A 23,897-nucleotide genomic window follows, 5' to 3' on the forward strand; every position below is an offset into this window, starting at 1 on the left:
GGGACATCTGTACAAATACCAGACAAGGCTTGTATTCAAAGTTTCAATTCCTTCCCCCAAAAGGCTAATATTAAAAAAAAAAAAAAAAAAAAAAAAGTGATTTTAAATGCTTTGGGGTTTTGGTGCCCAGCTTATCATGCTTGCTTAAAAGTTCTCTTCCTTTTGTTGCATTTTTCAAATATTTTATATCTCTACCTTTTTTTTACTGGGGATGAAGAGATAAAAACCCTTTCCCACACACACAGAGTTGTGTTTCCTGTGACCACCCAGTATTCCAGCACAATAACAAAATCTAACTATAAACCATAGCACCAGGAAAAAAGGGGCTGCCATCTCAGCCATTTCCAAGCACCACCAGCACCCCAGATGAAATGTATTCAATCTGTAACAACTGAGACTCACACAGTAAGTCAAGAAATATCTCATAACAACTGGCACTTATTTCATATTCCCAACTAAAACAAATCTTACTTTTATCCTATTTCAGAAAACTATAATGTCAGTGCTTCAGGCTAACAGAAGATATAGCCAATTTACATCTTTGATAGAGGTAAGGATCCAGAAAAGCAATTACATAAGGCTACTTTCAGATGTTCTTCAACATTAATATGTAAATTTACTTTTATTTTTAAACCAAAACAGAAAACTGGCCTAGGAATGGATTTACAGCAGGAGAACCAGGCTTACACAGTTTTTGTTCCAAGTAACAAGGCTCTGAGTAATATGAAAGCTGAGGTTCTGGATTACCTGCTTTCTGCAGAGGTACAGTCTTTCTATAAGGCAAATCTTTCTCAGACAGCAGATAGATAGGAGAGTCATACACACATTGTCCAGTGCTCATCTAAATTAGCTCCTATGATCAAGCTTGAAAGCCATCTCTAACAATTAAAGATCAAGGTAACACCTAGAGAGGAAAAGGATCTGGAGTCTCCCATCACATATAGGGATGACCATCCACACCAGGCCCCCATCGTCTGCTTTTGCCCAGACATCACAGCCTGAACAGACACATGGCACAGCCCTAAAACCTCTCCTGGAATGCATCACCCTTGGTGGGAACAGTCAGGGAAAGCAGTTGCTACAAGGGCCCCACTGGATGGGAGTCACTGCTGGTGGGGTCCCAGGAGGTGGATATTGGTATCCTGTCCCCTGGACACCTCCTGCCTGTCCCAAAACCAATACATGTCATGGAAGGCTCACATCAAAATAAAATGTGGTTTAGGGGTGAGGGCATGGAATGTCAGGGTGCCTGCCACAAGCTGAGCACCACCACTGACCCAGAGGTTTCTGGTGCCCCAGCCAGTGATGCTGTTCTCATCCCCATGTCCACTCAGCGGACCAGAATGGCTTCCTGAGGCTGATTTTGGGCTCAAACAGCCTCTTTTCTGCACTGGCAGGGTTCCTGGAAGCTGCTGGAGCTGGTCCGATATCACGTTGTCTCCAACACTGAGGTGAGCACAGCTGCTTTGCCAGCCCAGAGTGCAGGAGCAAGAGCCACTGTCAGGGGTATGGTCAGGACTTCAGGCACAGGTAGCAGGAAAAGGACTTATTGAAATCAAGGTATTTCTGAGCCTATTCTGCTAAAATCAGTCTTCTGTTTTTCAGAAAGAGCTGCTTTTTTCATCCTCTAAGTAAGCCCCCTGTTTTTCCTGGGGGGAAGTTCATCTCTACCCCAGTCTCTGTTGTGGGGAAAGAAGGAAAGAAGTGGCTGTATCCTCAGTGAAAGGCTCAGTTTATATAATCTGATGTGGCCAGCACAGAGAGTGGGAACAGAGGGAACACGAGTACCACATGTACCTTTATGGCACCAGCACCACCACAATGGTCTATGGATGCAAACAGGGCTATTTTTAGAGAAGGGTATTAGCTTTATTTAGACTGACTGTAATAATTGGAAGAAAAATTAATATTATTTTGAGCAATGAGGTCCTCACCTGCAGAAACCAGCAAGCTCGGTCGTGATTTAATGACACTCATTTGGTTACACACGCTGATTCGTCAATGCAAGGCTGACCACATTGATAACCATTTTCTCGCCCCAAAGAACGTCTTTCTTGTGAAATCTCTCTGGATTTGAAAAGAGTAATGATATTACACTTGTCTCAACCAACTTACATTCATTTCAGCTAGAGGTTGCCAGCCTTGTCTCAATAGAGCACATCAGGAGCATGGCAAAGCAGTTCATCCACTTTAACAGGACCAGCACTGTAAGTCACAGCCCTCACCTGTGAGCAGCTCGCTCTGATCGAGGCAACTTTGCATGCAGGGGGAATAAAAAAGGGACAAGGGGAGGCATAAACAGAGGAATTTCGAGCTATAATGAGGCAGAATTTTTCAACTTCTCATTCCCACCTACTGTTAGTACTAATATTATAAAGGATGCAGAGATTGGTATACAAGGACAGCCGTGTACACCTCAGAGCTAAATATCAGGGGAAATATCAGGGTTTTTTTCCTTATGATTGTCCACAATCCAGGAATGATTCTCATTCATGCTCTGCCTTATTAAAAAAAATCTATTTAAAAGATTTAAAATCATTCTGTTACATATATTAATAATTTTAAACCCCTATCAAAAATATTCTTTTTCTCTCTGTAATATTACAGTCTCTGATCCTGATGTACCTAGTGAACATATTTTTAAAAGTGTTAATTTGTCAGTATTTGTGCAAAAACAAACTGATCTGTTAGGTTAGCTTCCTTTTCTTCTGGAGTACAGATGCACCTATAAAAATTCTTGAATTCTTGTAAGAGCAGAGCAGCTGTAGGAGTAAATGCAGAAAAAATACTTTCTTTTTTTCCCTCTCTCCTGTGAATTTGAATAGATCCCAGATTCTCTCTCACTTTCCCCCTCGTCTGTCAGAGAGAACACCAAGGTATGCTTAAACCCACTGAAATCAGTGCCTGAAGTTATCAGTAGTCTTCTCTTTTTGGCCAGTCTGTTATTCACCAGTTCCACAGGCTGACAGGGCAAATTCACAGAAAAAATGTAGACACCTCTGTTAAAGACCAGTATTCAAGAAAATACAGAATATATGTGTGCTTCTTGCATAAACAAGCATAATAAAATTTTGATAGCAAATTCAAAAGAAGTATGAGTAGAAAGTAATTTTAAACATTTAATTTTAAATCATTGGAAATCGATGAGCTAAAACCACTTCATTATTAATAATAATTTATTTTTTTATAGGGACAAGTCTTGGTGAGTGGAGAAAAAATGGAAGAAACAGATATTGTTGCAAAAAATGGTCGTATTTATATCCTTGAGGGTGTTCTCATCCCATCCACAATTGTTCCAATCCTACCACATTGGTGTGACGAGACAAGCCAGGTCACAAAGGTAAGAGAATCCCAATGAATCTGTATCTCCAACTCCTCCATACAAGGTATTCCAGCTTCCTCTTCACTTTACTAACTTTCTTTGATATCATCCATTTGAAAGAGGTATTTTTGGAAATAAATCAATGGCTACCAGCCTAGCAGTACTGCAAACAGGGAACTCATATGAACACATTCTATACCATACATTCTATACATTCTATTCTATTAAAAAAATCTAGTTGGTGCATTAACCCTTTGAAATACCCTTTGTCTCTCCAGTCCAACTCTTTCCTCCAGTTCCTAAATCCCATCTGTGCATACAAGTACATGGGAATTTACAGGTGTCATGTTCTCAGGGAAAACTACTCCCTGTTTCTCAGGGAAACTACTCCAGGTTAATATTTTCATTTCTACTAAATATGCAGGGAAAAGAAAAAGCAAGTTAAAATATTAACATAATAATTTTATATTTATATATATAATCATATTTTATATATATAAAATTATAAATTACATATTTAATTATATTTTATGTTATTTTCAGCAGCCACAATTTCCCCTAACCCTGCTTTCCTCCAGAAACAAAACTGCTCCCACTTAAAAGGGTGGATTCTGACAAACCTTGCTCACTTAGGTAACACAGTACAGGCCTTTACTTGGTAACATTCAGATGCTATTTCTGGTAAGAGAGCTGACTGTCAGACCAGGCTTTTCCTTTGGAGTAAGCTCCAGTGAGCTGCCTCTGGACCATGTTCAAGCCCAGTTCTGGGCCAGTAACAGTTCCGGTACAAAAGGAAAACATTTAATGTCTAAGCTTACAACAGTCCAGAACCACAGCCTGCAAAGAGGTTCCCAGCAGAGCTGGACAGCATCAAAATGTAATGAAGAAAACACTGGCAGTAAAGATCTACTACCTCTGGCAGTAACTACAAAGTGCTGTGTGTGCAATATAATCATAAACCAGGCAGAGCTCCAAGCAGCAACCTCTGATGCAAAAAGCAATCCACACCCAGAACACTCCCGTAATCTGAATTCCTTATCAAAAACCTGCCAACAAATTATGTCCAACATCAAGCTATCCCTAAAGCGACAGACAAAAAAATTATTTATAGACAGAAGAAAGGCTGTTAGTCCTAGAAATTATTCACCAAATTTAAGAACTTCTGTCAGCCTTGAAAGCTGCATGCATAGTTAAAAAATATAGTTATATTTTCCAAGACTTAAGCAGAGCACTGCTAGCCAGGAAAACACAAAGGAGCAATGGCTTTTGCAGTTTTTACTCTGCACCAAGCATTCCCATCACTCTCAGAAAACAGGAGTAACAGCACCTAATAAACACTACTTATATTTAAAGAGTTAGAAGACACAAACCTTGTAGGAACTGGTAGATCTACACACTTACAAGATACTTTGCATCCCCGAAGATGAAACCTTTGGGCTAATGCATATTTATCCATGTAACCATACCCAAATGCTGAAAGCTGCACCTGAGCTTAACCGAAGGACAGCAGGGCTTATTCTTAATGTCACAAAGAGCACAGCAGGGACAACAGGTCCCCTGTACTGCCTGATGTGTGGACCAGGGCCAGTTTTGATGATCTCTGACAAGTGGCGCTTGGAGCACTGAGGGAGCAGCTGACCCCAGCTCCCTGCATTCCCCCAGAGATCATCACCCCAGGGGCAGATTTGATGGGAATAGATCTCTGTGCTCCAGTGACTTCAGTGTGAAGGCAGTGTACCAATCTACCACTGAGAACAGACAGAGCTGACCTTGCCTGGAGGTGACAGAGCCTCTGTCCTCTGCTGGGGTGTGGCAGAAGAGAGAGACCAGACTCCCACCCTTAGAAGAGGAGGGAGCAGGTACACATGTCTGGGACCATTCCAGGGGGAAAAAGGGACTGAGTAGGTGACACCAAGTGGCACTGAGCATCAAGGAGAGCAACATTGCCCACAACAATCAGCCAGATTTTTAGGTTCTAAAGGGGTAAAGGCACACTTACAGGCATTTTCAGAAACACAAAGGCTATGTCAGCTTCAGGCATGGCTATGCAGCTTGTAAAAGAGCTTGTATAATATTGAAATGTATTTGCCAAAATATACATATCTGAACCACAGACCTTTAAAGCACAGTAGTGGTACCTCAGCTATTTGCTGCGCAAATGCTTTTGTAATTCTGATCCTTTATTCCTTTAAGTCCTGTACAACATGAGACACTACTAAATCCAAATCAGTACCTGATTATTTCCCCACAGCTCCAGTGATAAATCTGTGGGAGTAGTGCCATAATTCAGGTTTATGGTCTCCTGTTCAATGGCTACAAAACAGAGTCACATAACACAATGGATGCTGGCTCTAGGAAATATGCTAACTTGATTGAAAAACAAGACACTGCTAGTCACAAGGACAATAGCTTTGACAAACTCCATATCCACACTCTAAAGGTTCAGCCTCTCTGAAGTTATTGCATGCAGATATTGTAGAGAATTCATCTTTAAAACTGCCAATGGAGTTTATACCTCCTCAGTAATGTAATTGCCAGCCTCTGTCACCACCACATGGTGATAAATTAGCCAGTCAGGAAAAGCAAACAAAGGTGAAGACAAAAAATATTTATGTACCACTGGATCACAATGGAGTACAGGATCTACCATGTGGAAGCAAAGAATATTTTTCTCTTTGCCATCTATACACAAGACAAATTTCTGTTCACAGTGCCTGCATTCTAGACTCAACTAATCTGTGTTTTTCCAGGAAAAAAATAAAATATTCTCATAGAAGTTAAATGCGTAGACTTCGGTAGACTCTCAGACAACATTAGTTAACTCATTATACTGAGTTGAGTCAAGGACACCAGTGCATTCATGTCCATGTTGAGGAAGCTTCACGTTCATTAAAAGAAGGGAATGAGGGAAGGAAAAATGGGGAAAGAAAGGAGAAGGTGGAAATGAATAACAATTATTCAAAAATCAGAGCCAGCAGATATAGCCCTGGTGCTGCTCTTTGGTTCCAGATTCAGGCTCTAACACTTAGAAGTCATAAAACAGCGGTACTTAAAATGTACAAGGTACACCAGCCATAAGTATGCATCTCAGCAGATGGTATAACACCTTTTCAAATCCCTCTCTCTATTGCTTCCATCTAGGGTGTGTGTGCAGGTTGTTTACAGCATGCACTGGCTCCCTGTCCCCAGGATGCACAGCCCATCCTAAGTGACATTTCCCAGCCGACTCACCAGTTGGCCAAAAGGCATGGGAGAAGGCATGCCCATAGTTTGGTTATTGCTCTGCCAATATAGAGAGCAAAAGAACAACATATGAACACAGGAGACTGCATAAAAGTACAAATATAGATGGTACTTTCATCTCTTTTTTGGCAATGAGTGAATCATCTGATAATTTCAGCATTATTTTGTTTGCCCTTGCAAAATTCCCTGTATAGTTCATAGAAGCTCTTACTTGTTTCTCAGGTGAAGCAAGTCCTATTTCAGTAGAGGAGAGATGTGAGGAATGAGAATCACTATGACAATGCTTAGAGAGTTAATAAACTGAATACATTTAAAATAGACCTCACATCTGTTAAAAGTTTCCTTTTGATTAAGCATCCTCCCTGAAGTAACAGTCTGAAGACACAGGTTCAGGAAGGATTGAAGATCTCCCATCTGCTTTGTATCTAAGAGATGCAAATTTAGCTGCATATTTCTCCACATACAAAATTCAAGTCTAGCTACACGGGAATGTTATTCTCCATTTTATAAAAATCCACAGATAGTAGTCCTGTAAATCAGTAGTCAGAAACAACGAAGAGAAGTTTGTATCATGAAAAAAAAAAATTTAATTAAATTTTTAAATGCAATACCATCAAGGTGCTTTCTATTCTCCAGGTAAATTATGCTGTGATATTAAGACTCTATCACAGAATTCTATGTAGCTTAGAAATATCAATGCTTCCCTCTCGTGCATGTTCCAGCCTTTCTCAAAACAGAGGTACATTATTGAATGCCCAACCTTTCAAAAATTGGCTCTGATAGAGCCTGTAATATAACAGCAAAGCTACAGAATTACACCTCCTTTAGGTGAAATGTATATAAAAGTTTTCCAAAATATTGTCTCATACATGGTGAACTTTCCTGTTGGAGCTGAGAGATGTTTGGACATGTCCATGTAGTTTCCATGCACTTCAACACCAGGCTGAGAGCTCGTGTACATCTTAGAACTAAATATCAGGGAAAGTCCAGATTAGTTATCATATGTTAGTGACAACAGCACGCTCATACTCTGCCAAGCAGGAGTTTTCACATAAGGCTCCACACCCAGGTGTATTCATTTTCCTATACAGCTTCACCCATGAAGAACAGGACAACTCATCCTCTCCTGGTCCCAGCCACTCCTGTCCCAGGACTTCCCATGATATTGGAAAACAATGAGTGGGGAACACTCATGAGAATCACACCCCAACTACTGCTTGGGAAGTCCAGTTCTTGCAGAAGTCATTAGCCCTGAAAGATCTTTACACACTTCCCTGCTTAGGAAGTCCAGTTCTTGCAGAAGTCATTAGCCCTAATAGATCCTTACACTCTTCTAGGGGTCCTAAATAGGCTTCTGCACTTCATGAGCACCACTTAGTGACAGGCAGATAGGTCTAAAAAGTGTCAGCTTTGTAAGCCTTTTGCTAATTCCTAGTTCTCTTGAATCACACATGCAAATCGGTCTTTTCTAACACCCTTTCTCTTTATAAATAAACAGATCAAGAAGCCATTGCACAAATAAAACAACATACTCATACTCAAAAAGCCATTCAGAGCTGCATGGTGGCTAAATCCCACCCTGGGGAGGGGAAGGAGGAAGATCAAAGCAGCATGTCTGTCTATCACAGCATCTCTCTGGGGTGAAACATCCCAAGGTTCCTGATCTCAGATTCCAAGGAAACTGCCCACATCCTAATTCCACTGCACTCCCACTGGTAAATATGAGAATGAACACAATATGAGCAGATACCCACTGGAATGCTTGTAAGTGGGGACAGGATGGGGATTTCTAACACTGAGTCTTATGAGAACAAGGGCAATATCTGGTGATCCGTGCATCCCCTTTCTTAACTGTCAACACCCCTCCTGGTTTTTAACAAGGCCATGGCAGAGCAGGTTCTGGTTCAACACAAGGCTTTTCAGAGACAGTTATCCATGCAGACATTTCCCAGAGGCCCAAAACACAACAAAGATTTGATCTTTATGCACTGCCTCTGCCCTAAAGCACTGAAAGAGGATATTTTCTTTATTTTGCAGGAACCAAAGTGTTGCAAAGGCTTCTTTGGCCCTAACTGCAGACCGTGTCCGGGAGGTTTCTCCAAACCCTGCTCAGGGAATGGGCAGGTAAGCAGAGAATCCAGCATCACCCTGCACTCCAGAAGGGAAAGGATGAGCTGTGTCCCAAAAGCCCCTGGAGCATTTCTGCATAACAGGAATGTTTGGCTCCACAAGGGCTGTCCCCTTCATCTGTGTCCAGTGATGGCTGTGAAATTCAGGTTCAGCTATAGGCAGGAGGCAAAGGGAATCTGTCACCTCTCAGATGACCAAATTGCAGATTTCTAGGGTTCCAGCCCACAGGCAAGGCTGAGTGGCCCATTCTCATGCTTTTAATTTGCACAGCTCAGTGTAATGACCCAGCTCACTATTCTTACATAAAAACTGCAAAGAAAGGTAGAATATATAGCAGTAAAGAAAAAGCATAAAGGAAGTTTTCTTTGAAACACCTGGCTCAGCAAAGCTGGAGTTCTTCCTGAGAGTCTATCAGAATCACAAAATGTGAGCAGGCATGTAGTCTCTTTTCTAGGGTAAAGACTTGTTTGAATTCATACATAACAATCACCTCCCTTCCATATCACAGTGTATGGATGGCCTGGATGGAAATGGCACTTGTGTTTGCTCTGAGGCATTTCAAGGCTTGAGCTGCCAGTTCTGCTCAGACCCTGGCAAATATGGACCTCAGTGTGACAAAGGTAAGTGCAGCTCTACAGCCTCAGCACAAGAGTGTGGGCTATTTCTTTTGGACCCTAGTAGTGTTCAGGCAGGAGTTAAGTGCTTGCTTAACAGTCCCTGTGGAAGATGAGCAAGATGTTCCTGGGGATTTCTCATTTCCTATTTCAAAGGGACACATCATAAGGCCAGGGTCAGTGTAAATACTCTAAATTACTCTTTGCAGGGGGAATAGCTTGTTTTATACTAATTCATTGTTCTTTTGATTCTGTCTCCCTCACACAAGTAATTGAAAAGAAAATCTTTGCTATTCTGTTCCCACCTGCTATTGCTCATAACAGAACAGATTCTGCCTGCAATGACAAACATATGTAACCTAAGAACAACTAGATCTATAAACAGGTTGTGTTTAGGCCACTTAACTACCCTTACTGAATATTTTCTGATCTATTTTATAGCTTGCAGTTCTGCATTGACAGATTTAATCCTACTGAGCATAGGATTTGAGAGTCTACAGCATATCAAACATACACACATTCCTCATCTACAAAACCATTTTTAGTCTTTTTTGTTATGAAACAACCTGCCATTCATGAAACAGAGCTCCCTTGAAGGTTCAGAGGTACATGGGCAAAAGCTGAGACACAAATTCCATAAGGAACTGTGGTAGTGCCTAAACTCCAGTCCCACCAAAGTAATAAGTGTTTGCTTGACCAGTCACTGACACTTCTTTGGAATGCACAAAGCTTTCCTGCTGTGCACCTTGGGCACATTGCTGTGCCTCCAGCAGCACTGATCCACCCAGTCCTAGCAATGTGCTGGTAGGTCTGTGCTGATGCTCTGTGTACCCAGCACTGTGCAACCTGGAGGATCTGTGCGCTCAATGTTTAAAGGCTTACCCTGTCACTGAAAGCACAGCAAAAGTCATGCAATGAATAACTTTAATAGTCTAGGACATAGCATTTTGCTCCTACTTCTCTGAAGCACTTTGAAATTCATTGATAAGAGCAGTGTAAAAATACAACAAGTTTTAAATAGTTACCTGTAAAAAACACCTGAAAAGACAGCTATGATTAACAAACAAGTCCCCCATCAAAGTGACATTAAAAACTACAAAAGTTTAGATTCTTGGAAAAAAAAAATAGGAAGAGCTCATTCATAAGAAATGCAATGTAAGTATAAATGCCTTTTTCTACTGTGGAAATGCACATTGTAGTTTATCTCTGGTAGAGTGCCTCTGCATTTATGGGAAGTGTGATAACCGAATAGACAGCGATGGGACCTGTCTTCCTGGATCCTGCAGAGCTGGATACACAGGGAACCTCTGTGAGAAGCAGATTGTTCCCTGTGAGGCCTCCCTGCAGCTCTGCCATGCACATGCAGACTGTCAGCTCAGCGATGGCACAGTGAGGTAAGTCAGTAGCCTGCATCCAATTAACATTCACTGTGCTGCAGCTCTTTCCTGTTTGCCTGACCAACACAGTCCCTGGCTGCAGTGCACATGCAGCAGCCACTGCAACCCTGCTATGCAGCGAACAAGCACAACCATGCACCACATCAGCCTTGAGATGCAAGATAATAATTACGAGTTCTCAATACCCTGTAGCTTATATATTTACCACTGATAGTTGCATACAGATCTGATCCTTGATTAAAAGCGTCCCTTCCTACCAACGTCTACAGAGGCTTTTAGGAAACTCTTCTTTCTAATCACCCCTTAGTGATTTAGGAGTTTAAGCCTTGCTGAAAAAGAATGAAATTCTCAAAAGTTTGAGGATGGATATCTCTCTCTGTAAGCTCAGGTAAATTTTGCACACCACAGCACCACAGACTTCAGTACAGGTTCCCCAGTCCTGCCAGGACTGGCCACAAAACTGTAACTGCTTCAGCTGCCTGCACTTGCCTCAAGCTCACCTTCACATGCAGCAAGTTTGCCTCTTGCCGCAGTGTATCTATAATGAGTCACGACAAGCACAACGGGGGATCCTGCAGAACCTGAGGGCTTAAGTAATTCCCTCCAATATAGGTTAATCCTGGGGAGGGACCCAGGGAAACAGGAGGGCTCATTGACTTGCACACATTTCAGAGAAAGAGACATCTTCTGTGTAACTGAGAGAGCATAGCCAGCCCGTAAATATTTTAGAGCTGTTAGCTCAACTTTGCAATGATAACATCAGCTCAGAATTAATTTCACTCCCTGTCTCATATGCAGAGAATGGATCCCTGATTTGACTCAATTAACCCAGTCAACATTTTGGAAAAAACCCATAATGTACACACTGGAGCTATTTGCATCACGAATCCAAGGTTACCAATTTCAAGCTGCCTATAAATAGCAAGTTGCAGTGGAAAACAATCACTTTACTTTAGAGCTGTCCTGTCACGTGTAACGCCTCCTTCCTCCTCTTGTCTCTGTAGCTGTGTTTGCAAACCTGGCTATGAGGGAGATGGCTTGAGCTGCAGCAAAGTTGATCCTTGTGCTGTTTTAAACCCTGGTGGCTGCAATATCAATGTAAGTATGTGCTTTTCCCACAGAAAAGCAAGAAAAGAGGAAGGTTTGGCCAGAAACTTCTGCATGAGAGTCACAGTTTTCATTTGAGTTACAGTCTCTTTCCCCAGATACCACTACAGAGCTTAGACAAGCCTTATGGCTAAAGGCAGATGTCCCCTAAGAGTCCTGAATGGCTGCCTCTGCATCTTCCCCTAGGCTGAGTGTGTTCAGACAGGCCCAGGGGAGCACAGGTGTGTTTGCCAGGCAGGATGGACAGGCGATGGAAGGGACTGCTCAGCCATCAACAACTGCCTGCTGCCCACCACGGCACGGTGCCACGAGAATGCCACCTGTATATACATCGGACCAGCTCAGGTAGGTCCTCACATTCAATAGCACCTTCATTTTGCTCTGCCAGAGCCTGGCCTTCCTACCCAAATCCTCCTCTCTCTCACAGCCATGATGTTATTTCCACATGGTGCTCTCTATCCAAAACAGTCTCCTTAAATTCCAGTCCCAGTGTTCCCTCCTTTCTATGTGGTGGTGCTCTGGCAGCGAACATGTTTTTAGAAAGTACATTAGTAGATGTCAGGTATGAAGGTCTTCTGCAGATATTAGTCAGTGTCATTCCACTGAAGTCAATGCCAAGCTAAAGAAACACACAGAAACTAATTCACCATGTCTAGAATATGCACACTATTTTAATTATTTTAATGAATTGCCATGTTTTATTGAAACAACAGAATGACTGTAAGTGTAAGGATGGATTTCAGGGGAATGGAATTGAATGCACACCCATAAACTCATGCCTGGAACAAAATGGAAAATGCCATCATCTGGTGAGTAATTAATCATTCCCTGAACAAAGTGTTCAGATACATATCACACCTCGCCTCCTGCGTACACCATAGAATTTATTTGCCATTTCAAGCCTGCAATTTTCTTTTGAGAAAGCACTTTCCAAGCAGTTCTACAAGCACCAAAAACTGTGTGAACCACATCAGAATAGTACCTGAGCTGAGGATAGATTGCAAGGGCTGCTCCCAAATCCACCAGTACAGAAGGATTATCTCAAGCCTGGAATAAACAAATGCTGTTTTTCTACCAGCAATTACAACTTGGATCCACTATCCTGTTGGGATATGTATCCAAGTCAAGCATCTCTACCCAGGCATCTATCAGCTTTTTCACAGCTCTGCTGTGCCCTGTAGTTCCATCCTCAGGTGGGGCAAAGAGCTTAGGTGAGGAGCACTGGGGAGAAGAAGATGGATCTGCCATAGTCAGGTGAAAGAATTGAGCCTCAAATGGGTAGGGAGGAAACAAGAAAAGGTGGAGCAAGGGTTTAGAATCCTATAGACTTAGTGCATGGCGGGTAGGGGAGGGAGTTAGTACCCTGGGCTGATGGAGTGTGTCCTACAGGAAGGTGAAAACACCCATGGAAGATGGTAAAAAGCTCCTTTGTAAGCTTATGCTTATATATAAACACATCCTAGTAAGAGGTTTCATAGGCCATCCGTGCTGGAGTGGTCTCCTGAGTATTTGAAAAATTCTCTCTTTCTGGTTCAAAGGCAACTTGTCAGTTTGAGTCTTCTCGTGGCTGGGAGTGTGTGTGCCCAAAGGGCTACGAGGGGGACGGTAGGACATGCTACGGAAATGCTGCAGATGTGAGTACTGGGGTCACTTCCTCTGGGCACAGGACCTGCTCACCCTGGATCTTAACCAGAGAGAACAGCAAAGCCTTTACAAACAGCCAGAAAAGTATTATGCCCACCAGTGATCTCTGCAAAGAATGTTCCAGTGGGAACGCTTGCCTGATTCATAATTTGTTGTGTTTAAAAGCATGGCTTGGAAAGGGGCCTAAGGAGCAGAGCATATTTCTGGCTTCAAACAAATTGAAAATTTGAAATTGAAGACAAATTGAAAAATGCCAATCCCAGAGTCCAGACCTACAAAGGTGCTAAGCACTCACCTCCCAGCTGGGAGCACCAAGCAATCAACTCTTCTGAAGTTCTGCCCTGCAGTCTATCTCAGTGGAAATTATCAATTTATGATGTTGAAACAAACTGTGCTGACCCACAGGCAGATAAGACCAAAGCAAGTCAATTGGTGAAATAAATATGCATTTACCAGCATAGGAAAAATGAAAGTGTCCTCAGTCTCAGCTCCTGGCAATAATCTTACATGGCTCTCAGCACTATCTGCCACCCTGCTTATTCTATCATCTATCTCTGTTCTAAGTACTCTGGCAGAATAAGGGCTGGGTGATGTGTAAGATGCTGTACAAATATAATCTAAAACAACATATATTTCAATCATTTTTACATGGAGTTAAGAGAAGAATTAAGTTTAAAATCACAGGAAATTAGTCTTAGCCTGGGGTCAGTACACAATATATACCAAGGTCAGGTACACACCTACGCAATCCATGGCCTGATTTTCAAGAATTGGTAATTCACCTTTCCCACTACCAGAAAGTATTAAAAAAAAAAAAAAAATTATGTCATCCCTTTTGACACACACCAAAAAACTCCTCCTCCTCCATGTCACATAAGCCAGGCCAGATATGGTGGGTTGCACCACAGTCAAGAGCACTTTGGTACAGCTAATTATAGCTTACAGATTCATTGATCTCTCTTCTTTCTCATCAGGAGCTATCCACTCTGTCAGAAGCAGCTGTTTTTAACCAATGGGTTAACGTAAGTACATTTTGTGCTTAATTTCTGTATTATGTTCAAGTTTGCAGAAATACATGAGCCTTGTAGAGCTTAGAAATGGGAGCCTCACAGCAATATTTCCATCAGAGAGAGGAAGCTGAAAATCTGGAAAGACATCAGGGTGCCTTTCCCACCTGTCATGGGGGGGTTGATCATCTGGTTCCCTATTTCCACCTGAAAATCAACTTCTGAACCCAAATTCAGTGAGTAAGAAAGCTCCACAAGCAGCAGAGCTAGTTCCAAGCCTGCTCTCTGAGGCAGAGGGATACATAAGCCATGTCTAATTTTGCATGAAAACTCTGCAGCCCAGATGAGCAGCAGCAAGGTGTGAACAGAGACTGAACATGACCCCAAGTGTCTGCTTTCAACTTCTCTCATTCAATAAAATGACAAGTGGGAAGGGAAGGCAATGCCCTACACCCCCATTTTCACATGCCCCATGACAGGAAAATGCAAGTGTATGGCTGGACAGTGTGCTGCTGCCACAGCAAGAGGGCAGGAAAAAACTGAGTCTGTGCAGGAAATAGAATCGTAGAATGGTTTGAGTAGAAAAGGACCTTTAAAGTCCATCTGGTCCAATCTCCCTGCCATAAGTAGGGACATCTTCAACTAGGTCAGGTTGCTCAGAGTCCTGCCCAGCCTGACCCTGAATGTCTCCAGGGATGGGTTATCCACCACACCCCTAAGCAACCTCTTCCAGTGTTTCATCATCTTCATTGTTTAAAAAAAAAAAAAAAAAAAAAACCACTCTTTCTTATATCAAACCTAAATCCACCCTTTTTCAGTTTAGAAGCATTCTCCCTTATTCTTTTGCAAAAGGTCTTGCTAAAAAGTCTGCCCCACCTTTCTTACAAGCTCCCTGTAAGTACTGAAAGGCCACAAAAAGTCTCCCTGGAGTCTTTTCTCCAGGCTGAACAACCTCAGTGAGGAAAGATTAGCTTGTTTGGTTCCAGATTATGGAAGAAACACCAAAGTAGGTTTCAAACCCCAAAGTTCTGGATACATGTGTTGTCAAAATCTACTTTCTATTTTCACATGCTATCATTTATTACTGGAACAGCAGTAACATTAAGGTCCTACCCCTCTGTGATTGGAACTGTACAAATAAAGATTAAAACTGGTTGCTCCCACAAGAACTTAAAACCTAAATGTAAGAAGTGTTCAGCAAATACATAGTGAACAAGAAAGGACAGTGATATGTTCATGAACAGCAGCAGAAGCAGAAGTCACAGCACATTAGTGGCTTTTCAAAGTTAGATGGCTTGGGGTTCATTAAAGTACATAATTGCAAGGAACACCTCAGGGAGCTTCTTAAGAGAGCTCCATGTGGCTAATTCAGGTCAGTTGTCTGCCCTGAGCTCACACTGTGGCACTGGACACTGTATAGAGAAAGTAAAGAATTTAAAGAAATGGGCACAATAAGAAATATGAAATGCTGTTCTCCTGCTAATGTGCTCTTTAGATAATGAGGGAACAAATCAGAGGGAAGATTCTGTATAATCTATTGAAACAGACATGGAAATTTCTGCCACACTTCAGAGAAATGCTATCACTTAAAATAAACACAACTACAAGCACGAGCAAAATAGGGAGGCATACCCATCCATGGGTTTTTGACTTTGTACTTGAGCAGGAATGTGATGTCTACCACTTTTCATAACCAAATATTTTTATTGCTGCTCAGGAAGGATGAGAAGGGGAAGTTTGTTGCTCTTTCTATATTTAAATATTTGGAAGGTGATAGAGATGATGGCTAGGCAGAAAGATGATCTTAACAGAGACAAAATTCCCAGCTATTTAAGGGAGCCGATTCCCTTCTTGATTCAAAACCCAATATGGGTAATGAAGGACTATCCAAAACAAGCCAGCTTCCAGGCAGCATACCAGCCGCAGAAAGGTAGAACCCAAGCTCATATTGCTCCCTCAGGTTTTGCAGTATCAAAAATGGCAACTTGTGGAGCCTGTGAAAAGCTTGGAGAACCCCATCTTCAGTAAGATCACATGTAAATATTTAGCTTTCCATTTTTCACTCAAAAAAAAAAAATCCACACAACTGGAAAAATTCTCTGCAGTGGAAACTCTTTCCATCCTTAAGGCAAATAAAATGGAAGATTAATTAATTAATGCATGCTACAGATCTCACAATCCCCATCTAAAATTAGAGCTGTCACCAGCAAGCTCCACTGCAGTGCTATGGGCACAGATAACTTTTGGACCTCTTGAAAAAAAATCCCAGCCATGTTAAATAGTTGTTTTCCAAATGGGAACACTGTGTCATGGGAGTTTCTTATATCATGGTTCATAGTCCTTCTATCTATTAAACAGCATGGAGTGCTCTGTAAGAGCAAGTTACTTGAATTTATCAGTAACCACTAGCATTTATCACCACTATTTTTTTTTCTTTAACATTGAAGTGCATAATACAAAACCTATGAGACAGGCTAACTTTTGAGGGGGGTCAAGTTATGTATGTATAAGAAACAATTCTGACCTGGACATTATTTCTGCCCTTTAAATGCTGGCAATCTATTCTGTAAAAAATAGACACTCATTTACCATTTTTGTACAGCTCTAAGTGCTATTGTTCAAGTCATTGCTCAGTATAATCGTTTTTCCCTTTCCAGCCTGGTCACAAAGCACGTCACATATTCCACCTTGCTTAAAATGGCACCAGCTACTATTTATAGACCATATGTAGAATGAATTATTTTACCTTCTTTATTCCCATGCAGGAGGCCAAGATAAACTCGGTGTTGTCCACCACCTCAAACCTAACTGTCCTTGTGCCTTCTCTGCGAGCAATTGAGAACATGGATGAAGATGAGAAAGCCTTTTGGATGTCAAAAAGTAACATTCCAACTCTACTTAAGTACGTCAATGGTTTGGGGGTTTGGCTTTTTAAATTCACTGTTTTTATGCTAAACAAGCCTTTGGTGTGAAGCCACTAGAGCAAGACAGATATTTTGATTTTAAAGGAAGGGCATAGGATTCCCCTTCTAGTTCCAGTGGTATAAATCTCTGTAGCAAGGCCACTGGGAAAAAAGGCATTCTTTATGTTATGTCAGAAATGTTTAAAGGTTGAACTAAGATGAAAACATAAATAACACCTGAACAAGGTCTTGTAGAACCAATTCCTGCTTAAAGCTACAGTTTGAGACAAACTAAGCATGTTTATCTGAAATAAGACAAAGAAAAAAGAGAGAAAATACAAAACCTTCAAATCCAGTTAATTTCCTTTAGGTATCATGTACTGACAGGAGCTTACAGCTTTGCCGATTTCCAGAATTTATCGTCCTCTGACATGCTGCCAACATCACTACAGAGCAAATTCCTACACTTGTCTAAAGAAAATGGGGTGAGATGACCTACAAACCACTGCGGTATCATACACCAAACCCTCACCATCACTGCCTCTGTCTTTCTTGTATAACAAAACCACATAGACATTATGTATTTTTTAAAATACATGTCATAAAATTAAAGGCATAGTTCAATTATATTGGGCCCTCTGGGAGAAACATTAGCTTGTTTTTCTCCACCACTTTACATCACTGAAATTTGTCCACAATATTATTTATTTCTAATGCCCCAGTAGCTGCTGCAAACACTGGACAGTTGTAACAAGCAGAAGGGCAGTCCTTTCCTGGAGCAGCCTGTGTGAGCTACATTAAGACAAAGAGCATCAAGGAAACCAAATAATTTAGGGAACAGGGAAGGTAGGAGGAAGCAGTGATAACACACGTCTCCACATATGCAACTTGATAGTTCTAAAGCACTTGAGGGTATTTTTAATGGTAAATAACAAGTTACAGCCCTTCCCCCCTAGCCTTTTTATCAGGAAAATTCCATGTTCTGAGGAGGATTTCTTGGAAATACACAAGTCACATTTAAGCACTTCATCCCCATTAAGGGAGAGGGAAGTTCCCCCCACCTCCAAGCTCCAAAGGAAAAGTTATGAACAGGGTCCTTCAAAGCTGCACAGGGCTGGGAGGGTGTGAATCAGCTCAGAGCTCAGCCTACCCTGTGCTGGAGGCAAGTGCACCAAGCCCAGCAAACCACTCCAGTGCAAACCAGCCCAGGGCTTTGCCAGTCTGCACACAGGGAACAGCCAAGAGTCCTCGAGTCCCCTTTCCTCTGCGTGATTCCCTGAGGTAACCCAGCCTCTGGTGTGAATTCGTGGTGCCATGGTGCAGCCCTAGGCAAGTATTTGGGAGGGTGTGGAAATGCACAGGATGAGCTGCTGGGAAGCACCACCCCAACAAGGCAAACACAAACCCTCTCTGCTCTCCCTTTTCCAGAACCTGACCCTCGAGGGTGCTCACTTTGTGGCCAGTGACATCACAACCACAAACGGGGTCATTCACGTCATCGACAAGGTATACAACATATTGATAAGTATTTGCTCTTCTGCATCACAAGCAGTGCAAAACTATTAACCTCCCGTGAAAAACGCTGCACAGAGCAGCATTTTGTCCTGCAGGTGATGTGGGCTATCTGCTCCTTTGCAGGTGCTGACCCCGCTCCGCAGCGCCGTCATGCCGAGGCTGCTGGCCCGCCTGGAGCAAATGCCCGACTACTCCATTTTCAGGGGCTACATTATTGTAAGCTTTCACACCATGGTCACAGTGTTTCAGAACAGAGGAAGCTCTCTGCTTTGTTTGCATTTCAGACTATCAGTGGTCATTCTGATTTATTTTTTTTAAATGTGTTTCACAACAGCAATACAGCCTGGCTAACGAAATAGAAGCAGCAAACACATACACAGTCTTTGCCCCAAGTAATGATGCCATAGAAAATTACCTAAAGGATAAGAAATCTGCTTCTCTGGTATGTATTACTCACAAGGCTTGTCCTAACAGCTCAGTATTTCATCTTTGTTTCAAGTAGATGGGTTATGAGGAAATATATAGAAATAGGAAGAGATTTGTTTCCCAGAAATCAAGTGAGGTTTTGTCTGTAACACCAAAGAAGGGGAAATGGGATGGACCTACCTATATTTTCCTGACTTGTTGGAAGAGTCTATTTGTTCTGTGTTTTGGCCTTCTCTAGAGTAAAAACATGGTGATGAATTCCAAGACATCTTGTCAGTAGACCTTTCTTGGTTTGGGATTTTGAGAGAGATTTTTTTTTTTTATTTTATGTAAAGAAAATCAGTATAGGAATGATGAGAAAAAAACACTCAAATGAGTTTTTTAGGTGAACAAATTCCAGTCCCCTGACACCACTAGTACCCCATCATTAATAATGCCCTGAAATATTCTGACTCTTTTTTTAAATTATCCAGATGCTGGCCTTGTCACTCCTGCAGGAATGCTGCAGCAACACTCTCCCTCTAGCATTTGTACTCTGACATATTTACAAGTTCAAACCCCCTTCTCAGCCTTGAAGGTTTACTCCCAAGATAAGCTATCCTTTTTCTGCATCATCCCAGCAGCTTTCTTTGTATTTTCTCCAATTTGAAACAGCTTAATAGATTGCATATATCAAGAGCCACACAGCTTGCAGAGGAAGCTTCACCCATGATTTGCCCAGTGGCTTTAATTCTTCCCCGTCTTTTTCAGAAGTATTTATCCACACTCTATCCCTACTTGCATGGTCTCCATCTACAGCCCAGAAGCTGAGGAGCACAGGGTCCAAATGACTCGTCCCAAACCATTTATCAACAACAGCAGACCCAAGGCAAAATCCCACATTCACAAGTGATCAAGCTCCATCTGCTCAAATGGCTTTTGAACACTATTTTTGTTGTTTCTTGACACAACATCATCATTTCCACATCACTACAAGAATAATTTATAATAAACTTTTGAGAGACACATAGGACATCAATCCCAGTAGATCTGGATTACACATGCACGCAGAGAAATCATTTTAATTTCCACTACTCACCCTCACCAATGTTTGTTCAGTCTTTCTTCCATCCTCCCAACCTTGCCTGATGTGGCAATCTGAGAAAAGAAAAAAATCAAAAAACCATAATGTTAAGTCTGCCTGAGGCTTAACCTCTTTGTGAAACACTTGGGAGAGCTCTGCTGCAGAGGGAAGAGTTTGGCACAGGGAGAAGATCCCATTTCTTGGCCCTGATGAGGCAAGATGTCCTAACTCTGCTGGGGATTAAAGACAGAAATCAAGATGGATCAGTGTTAGCTTTTCCTCCAATTCATCAAAGTCAGGAGATTAAACAGGGCTGGACATTGATGGAGATTAGCTCTATCTTAATTCCCACTTTCTCGTCTGCAAATATTTTTTTGCAGATTCTGTGGAACAAGGCCAGCCCTCAGATGTCAAGGTCACTCTTTTACTCTGTGGGCACAGCCAGGCAACATCACAAATCTCACATCCTGGTGCTTCATGCTTTCACATACTTTTGAAGGAGCAAAAGAGCAGGAGCAGCATGGACATTCAGAATAAGGGGACAGTGAGCAACAGGATTTCCCACAAGCACATTTTATTACAAAGAAAGTTGCAGCAGCACTGTCTGTTGGCAAGGCAGCTCCTAAACTCCCCAAACACCCCAGCTTCTCTCACACTGACCAATCTCTCACCAACATATCCTGCTTCTGCTTTCTCCTCCTAGTCAGGGAGAGTTCTGGGAGTCTCCTGCTTCAGAACAAGATGTAGAAGCCTTGGGAAACCCACACAAAATTTTGATGTACAGAGAGTAACTTCATCACTTTACAGTGAAATATGAATATACTCTATCAACCAGGCATAGAAAACTTTTCAATTAAAGGCAATTTAAAGCAATATTTATCAACTGAAGATGACCTTAAAGATTACATATAGATAGATATAAAAATATAGATAGATACTACAAACACTCACCACAGTTTATTCCCCTATATGTTATTCAGGTATTCCCAAAGGAATAAGGAATAGGTATGGAAAGATCATAAAAACACTCATGAATATGCAACCCTTCATGTCAATTAAACCCATGAAGTTCAGAGTCCTAAAAATCCATCCGACTTTTCCCTGAATTCAGCAGCCAGCCCTATGCACAGGAACACACTACAGACTCAAGCAAACCTTGGTCCTCCCAGTTCAATAGCATTTCACCCTCCATGGTCAATAACCTTTTCATTGTGGCAAGAATGCAGGCTCTCTACAGGAGGAAATATGAAATAACCTACCTACTGGAGAAGTTTCTCTTTATACTCAAGCAATCTATGTTTGGCTTAAACCCTTTGGAAAATGCTATCCCTAGGAAGTTTTCATTCTTTCTTACACATCTCTAATGCAATTGTGTGTTGGCAGGATGAAGGCCAAATCCGCTATCACGTTGTGCTGGATGAGAAGCTCCTGAAGAACAACCTGCACAATGGCATGCACAGGGAGACCATGCTAGGGTTCTCCTACCAGGTTGGGTTCTTCCTCCACAACAGCCAGGTACTGCTGTCTGCACTTGCTGGGAGATCAGCTTTCCTGCTTTTTACAAATGCAGCTTCAGCTTTAAACTGACAAGAAGTCAGAAGGAACTGTGAATTCCTCATTAGCATCTGTGACTCAACAGAACAAAAGTTGTCACTCAAATTCAAGGCCTGTTTCAGACCTGCTTAATTCAAAGTCACCCTTGAAGGTATCTTTGATTGAATTTGATTTCAGTTGTGCTGTTCACACTTAGAATTGAACTTTAAGTATCTGTGTCTAGCAATTTTAAGCCTGAATTACAGAGCAGTCATTAATCTGACTTCCAAGGGCTATTAGAAAAGTGCCCTCAATTATAAAACATTAATTTTATTTTCTGTGGATTCACTCCACTTTCAATCCTAAGAACTCAAAAGCAGTGGGCAACAAATATGAATTGCCTTTCAATACCACTCATGGAAAAATCAGGTACAGCAAGATTAAGAGACAGGGCCAGGAAGGGAACTTGGTCTTCCTTCTCTGTCCCAGAACTCCCTGGGGCATAGGCAAAGGAAGACAGAAAGCTTCTTACCCACAGATTTTCAGCCCTACTCTTTGCTCTGCCCACAGATGAGCCTTGAAAAAGCACCTGCAGTGGGACTTGCTGGTGAGGGAACGATGGGAAGGGCATTGCAAGGTAGCACTGAGATGATGGAAGTCCGCCTTGAAAGAGCAGCTGCTGGGAGGGTTTCCTTGAAGCCCCACATTTCCCAGACACAGAAAGCCCACCTTTTGGCACACCTTAGGCTCCTTCTTCATAGCCTTTACACCCCTTGGAAAAAGCTGCTCTGCCAAATCTTGTTGCTCAGAAGTTCTAACAGGCTGCAAGTCACCCCATGCCCTCCAGGGCACTGAAGCAATTAAATGCAGCAGCTGGAATACGAGCAAATGCCTGATGCTAACTACCTTTGTTGGTTTTCCTTACATGACCCCTGTGCATTTCTCTCTTCCTTCCACCTCTGACTGCTCAAGTTACCACAGAGCCATGGAACACCTCTGCTGCTCTCTAACTCATTGCATGTCTCTTGCAGCTGTACATAAATGATGCTCCTGTAAGCTATGCAAATGTTGCCACAGACAAAGGAATTATTCATGGACTGGGAAAGGTCCTGGAAATCCAGAAGAACAGATGTGATATCAATAATACTGTGATCATTGTAAGTGATAGAAGTTGATACAGAACCATAAAGCCCCTCAGAGAGACCTATAGCTAAACAAAGCTCAAATGTATAGGATATGTGATACTATTTCTCAGCAAGGAATGCACACATTTTCCACAAAGGATATTCCTACCAGAGTTTTAGCATCTCTTAAGACAACTTGGGTCCTGAAATCAGTGTTCTGGCAGCCTGGATAAAATATAATCAGAGTAGCTCAACAATAAGAAATTCCTGAGCTTAATATTCAGATAATATGAGTAATGCATTATTCTAATACATCTTCATAACCAGACCACTTGTTTACAAAGTGGGAAGCATCACTTTAGAAGAGCAAATAAAAAATAACCAAATGATCTTTCCTTCTTCCCCCTGGGGGAAGGGTGTCCCCACAGAGCCCCTCATAGGGATATTCTTCCTTGCTGAGCAGGACAGCTTCCCTTACCCTCTTTACCAAAGGGGTTATCCTGATAATGTACCTCAAGCACTAGATTTAGTAAGTTGGCTGGAAATCATTCTTTTTCTGTGAAACAACCTGCCTGCAGCTCTGTTCAGTCTGTTAACTACCTCTTATTTGTGTTGCATAAGGAGAAGTGCAGAATTTGTTCACAACCATCAAGCTGTCCCCCAGGAACAAAAGAAATTGTAAGTATTTCTTTCATTAATGCTAGGGTTGTTTGTTTCTTCATATCTAAACCGACTATATAGGCATTCAATCCTATTTTTAATATAATTGCCTCAGTTTCACCAAAATATGTAGTAGTTACCTCAGCCTGCTACATACATTGCTTACACTCGAGAAATTCAGTCCACCCTGACCTCAGAGATTTTTTTGA

General features: G+C 41.9%; 1 protein-coding gene and 1 long non-coding RNA gene across 6 annotated transcripts in view; one reads left to right on the forward strand and one right to left on the reverse strand.

Annotated features, from left to right (window-relative positions):
- STAB2 (stabilin 2) overlaps positions 1-23,897 on the forward strand; it is a 76,765-nt gene that overhangs the window by 21,686 nt on the left and 31,182 nt on the right. For all 4 annotated transcript variants that reach the window (XM_068191016.1, XM_068191014.1, XM_068191012.1 and 1 more), the window contains exons 14-34: positions 488-550; positions 643-762; positions 1,398-1,451; positions 2,127-2,207; positions 3,191-3,340; positions 8,603-8,689; positions 9,204-9,315; positions 10,523-10,703; positions 11,711-11,804; positions 12,000-12,158; positions 12,527-12,622; positions 13,352-13,447; positions 14,432-14,479; positions 17,230-17,366; positions 17,738-17,852; positions 18,796-18,873; positions 19,006-19,098; positions 19,217-19,324; positions 21,755-21,886; positions 22,936-23,061; positions 23,650-23,706. In XM_068191016.1, coding sequence (XP_068047117.1) covers positions 488-550; positions 643-762; positions 1,398-1,451; positions 2,127-2,207; positions 3,191-3,340; positions 8,603-8,689; positions 9,204-9,315; positions 10,523-10,703; positions 11,711-11,804; positions 12,000-12,158; positions 12,527-12,622; positions 13,352-13,447; positions 14,432-14,479; positions 17,230-17,366; positions 17,738-17,852; positions 18,796-18,873; positions 19,006-19,098; positions 19,217-19,324; positions 21,755-21,886; positions 22,936-23,061; positions 23,650-23,706 — 2,187 coding nt within the window. The remainder of the gene's footprint in view (positions 1-487; positions 551-642; positions 763-1,397; positions 1,452-2,126; positions 2,208-3,190; positions 3,341-8,602; positions 8,690-9,203; positions 9,316-10,522; positions 10,704-11,710; positions 11,805-11,999; positions 12,159-12,526; positions 12,623-13,351; positions 13,448-14,431; positions 14,480-17,229; positions 17,367-17,737; positions 17,853-18,795; positions 18,874-19,005; positions 19,099-19,216; positions 19,325-21,754; positions 21,887-22,935; positions 23,062-23,649; positions 23,707-23,897) is intronic.
- The window catches only part of LOC137474442 (uncharacterized), a 53,319-nt gene that overhangs the window by 9,746 nt on the left and 19,676 nt on the right, over positions 1-23,897 (reverse strand). Inside the window, exons 2-3 of one of the 2 annotated variants that reach the window (XR_010999357.1) lie at positions 20,393-20,445; positions 13,003-13,082 (exon numbers count right to left, since the gene is read on the reverse strand). This is a non-coding gene — a long non-coding RNA (uncharacterized lncRNA). Of the gene's footprint in view, positions 1-13,002; positions 13,083-20,392; positions 20,446-23,897 lie in introns of those variants that run through there. The other variant, XR_010999356.1, reaches the window with a different exon arrangement.

The sequence above is a fragment of the Anomalospiza imberbis genome, chromosome 5, assembly GCF_031753505.1.
Source record: "Anomalospiza imberbis isolate Cuckoo-Finch-1a 21T00152 chromosome 5, ASM3175350v1, whole genome shotgun sequence".
Lineage (NCBI taxonomy): Eukaryota > Metazoa > Chordata > Aves > Passeriformes > Viduidae > Anomalospiza > Anomalospiza imberbis.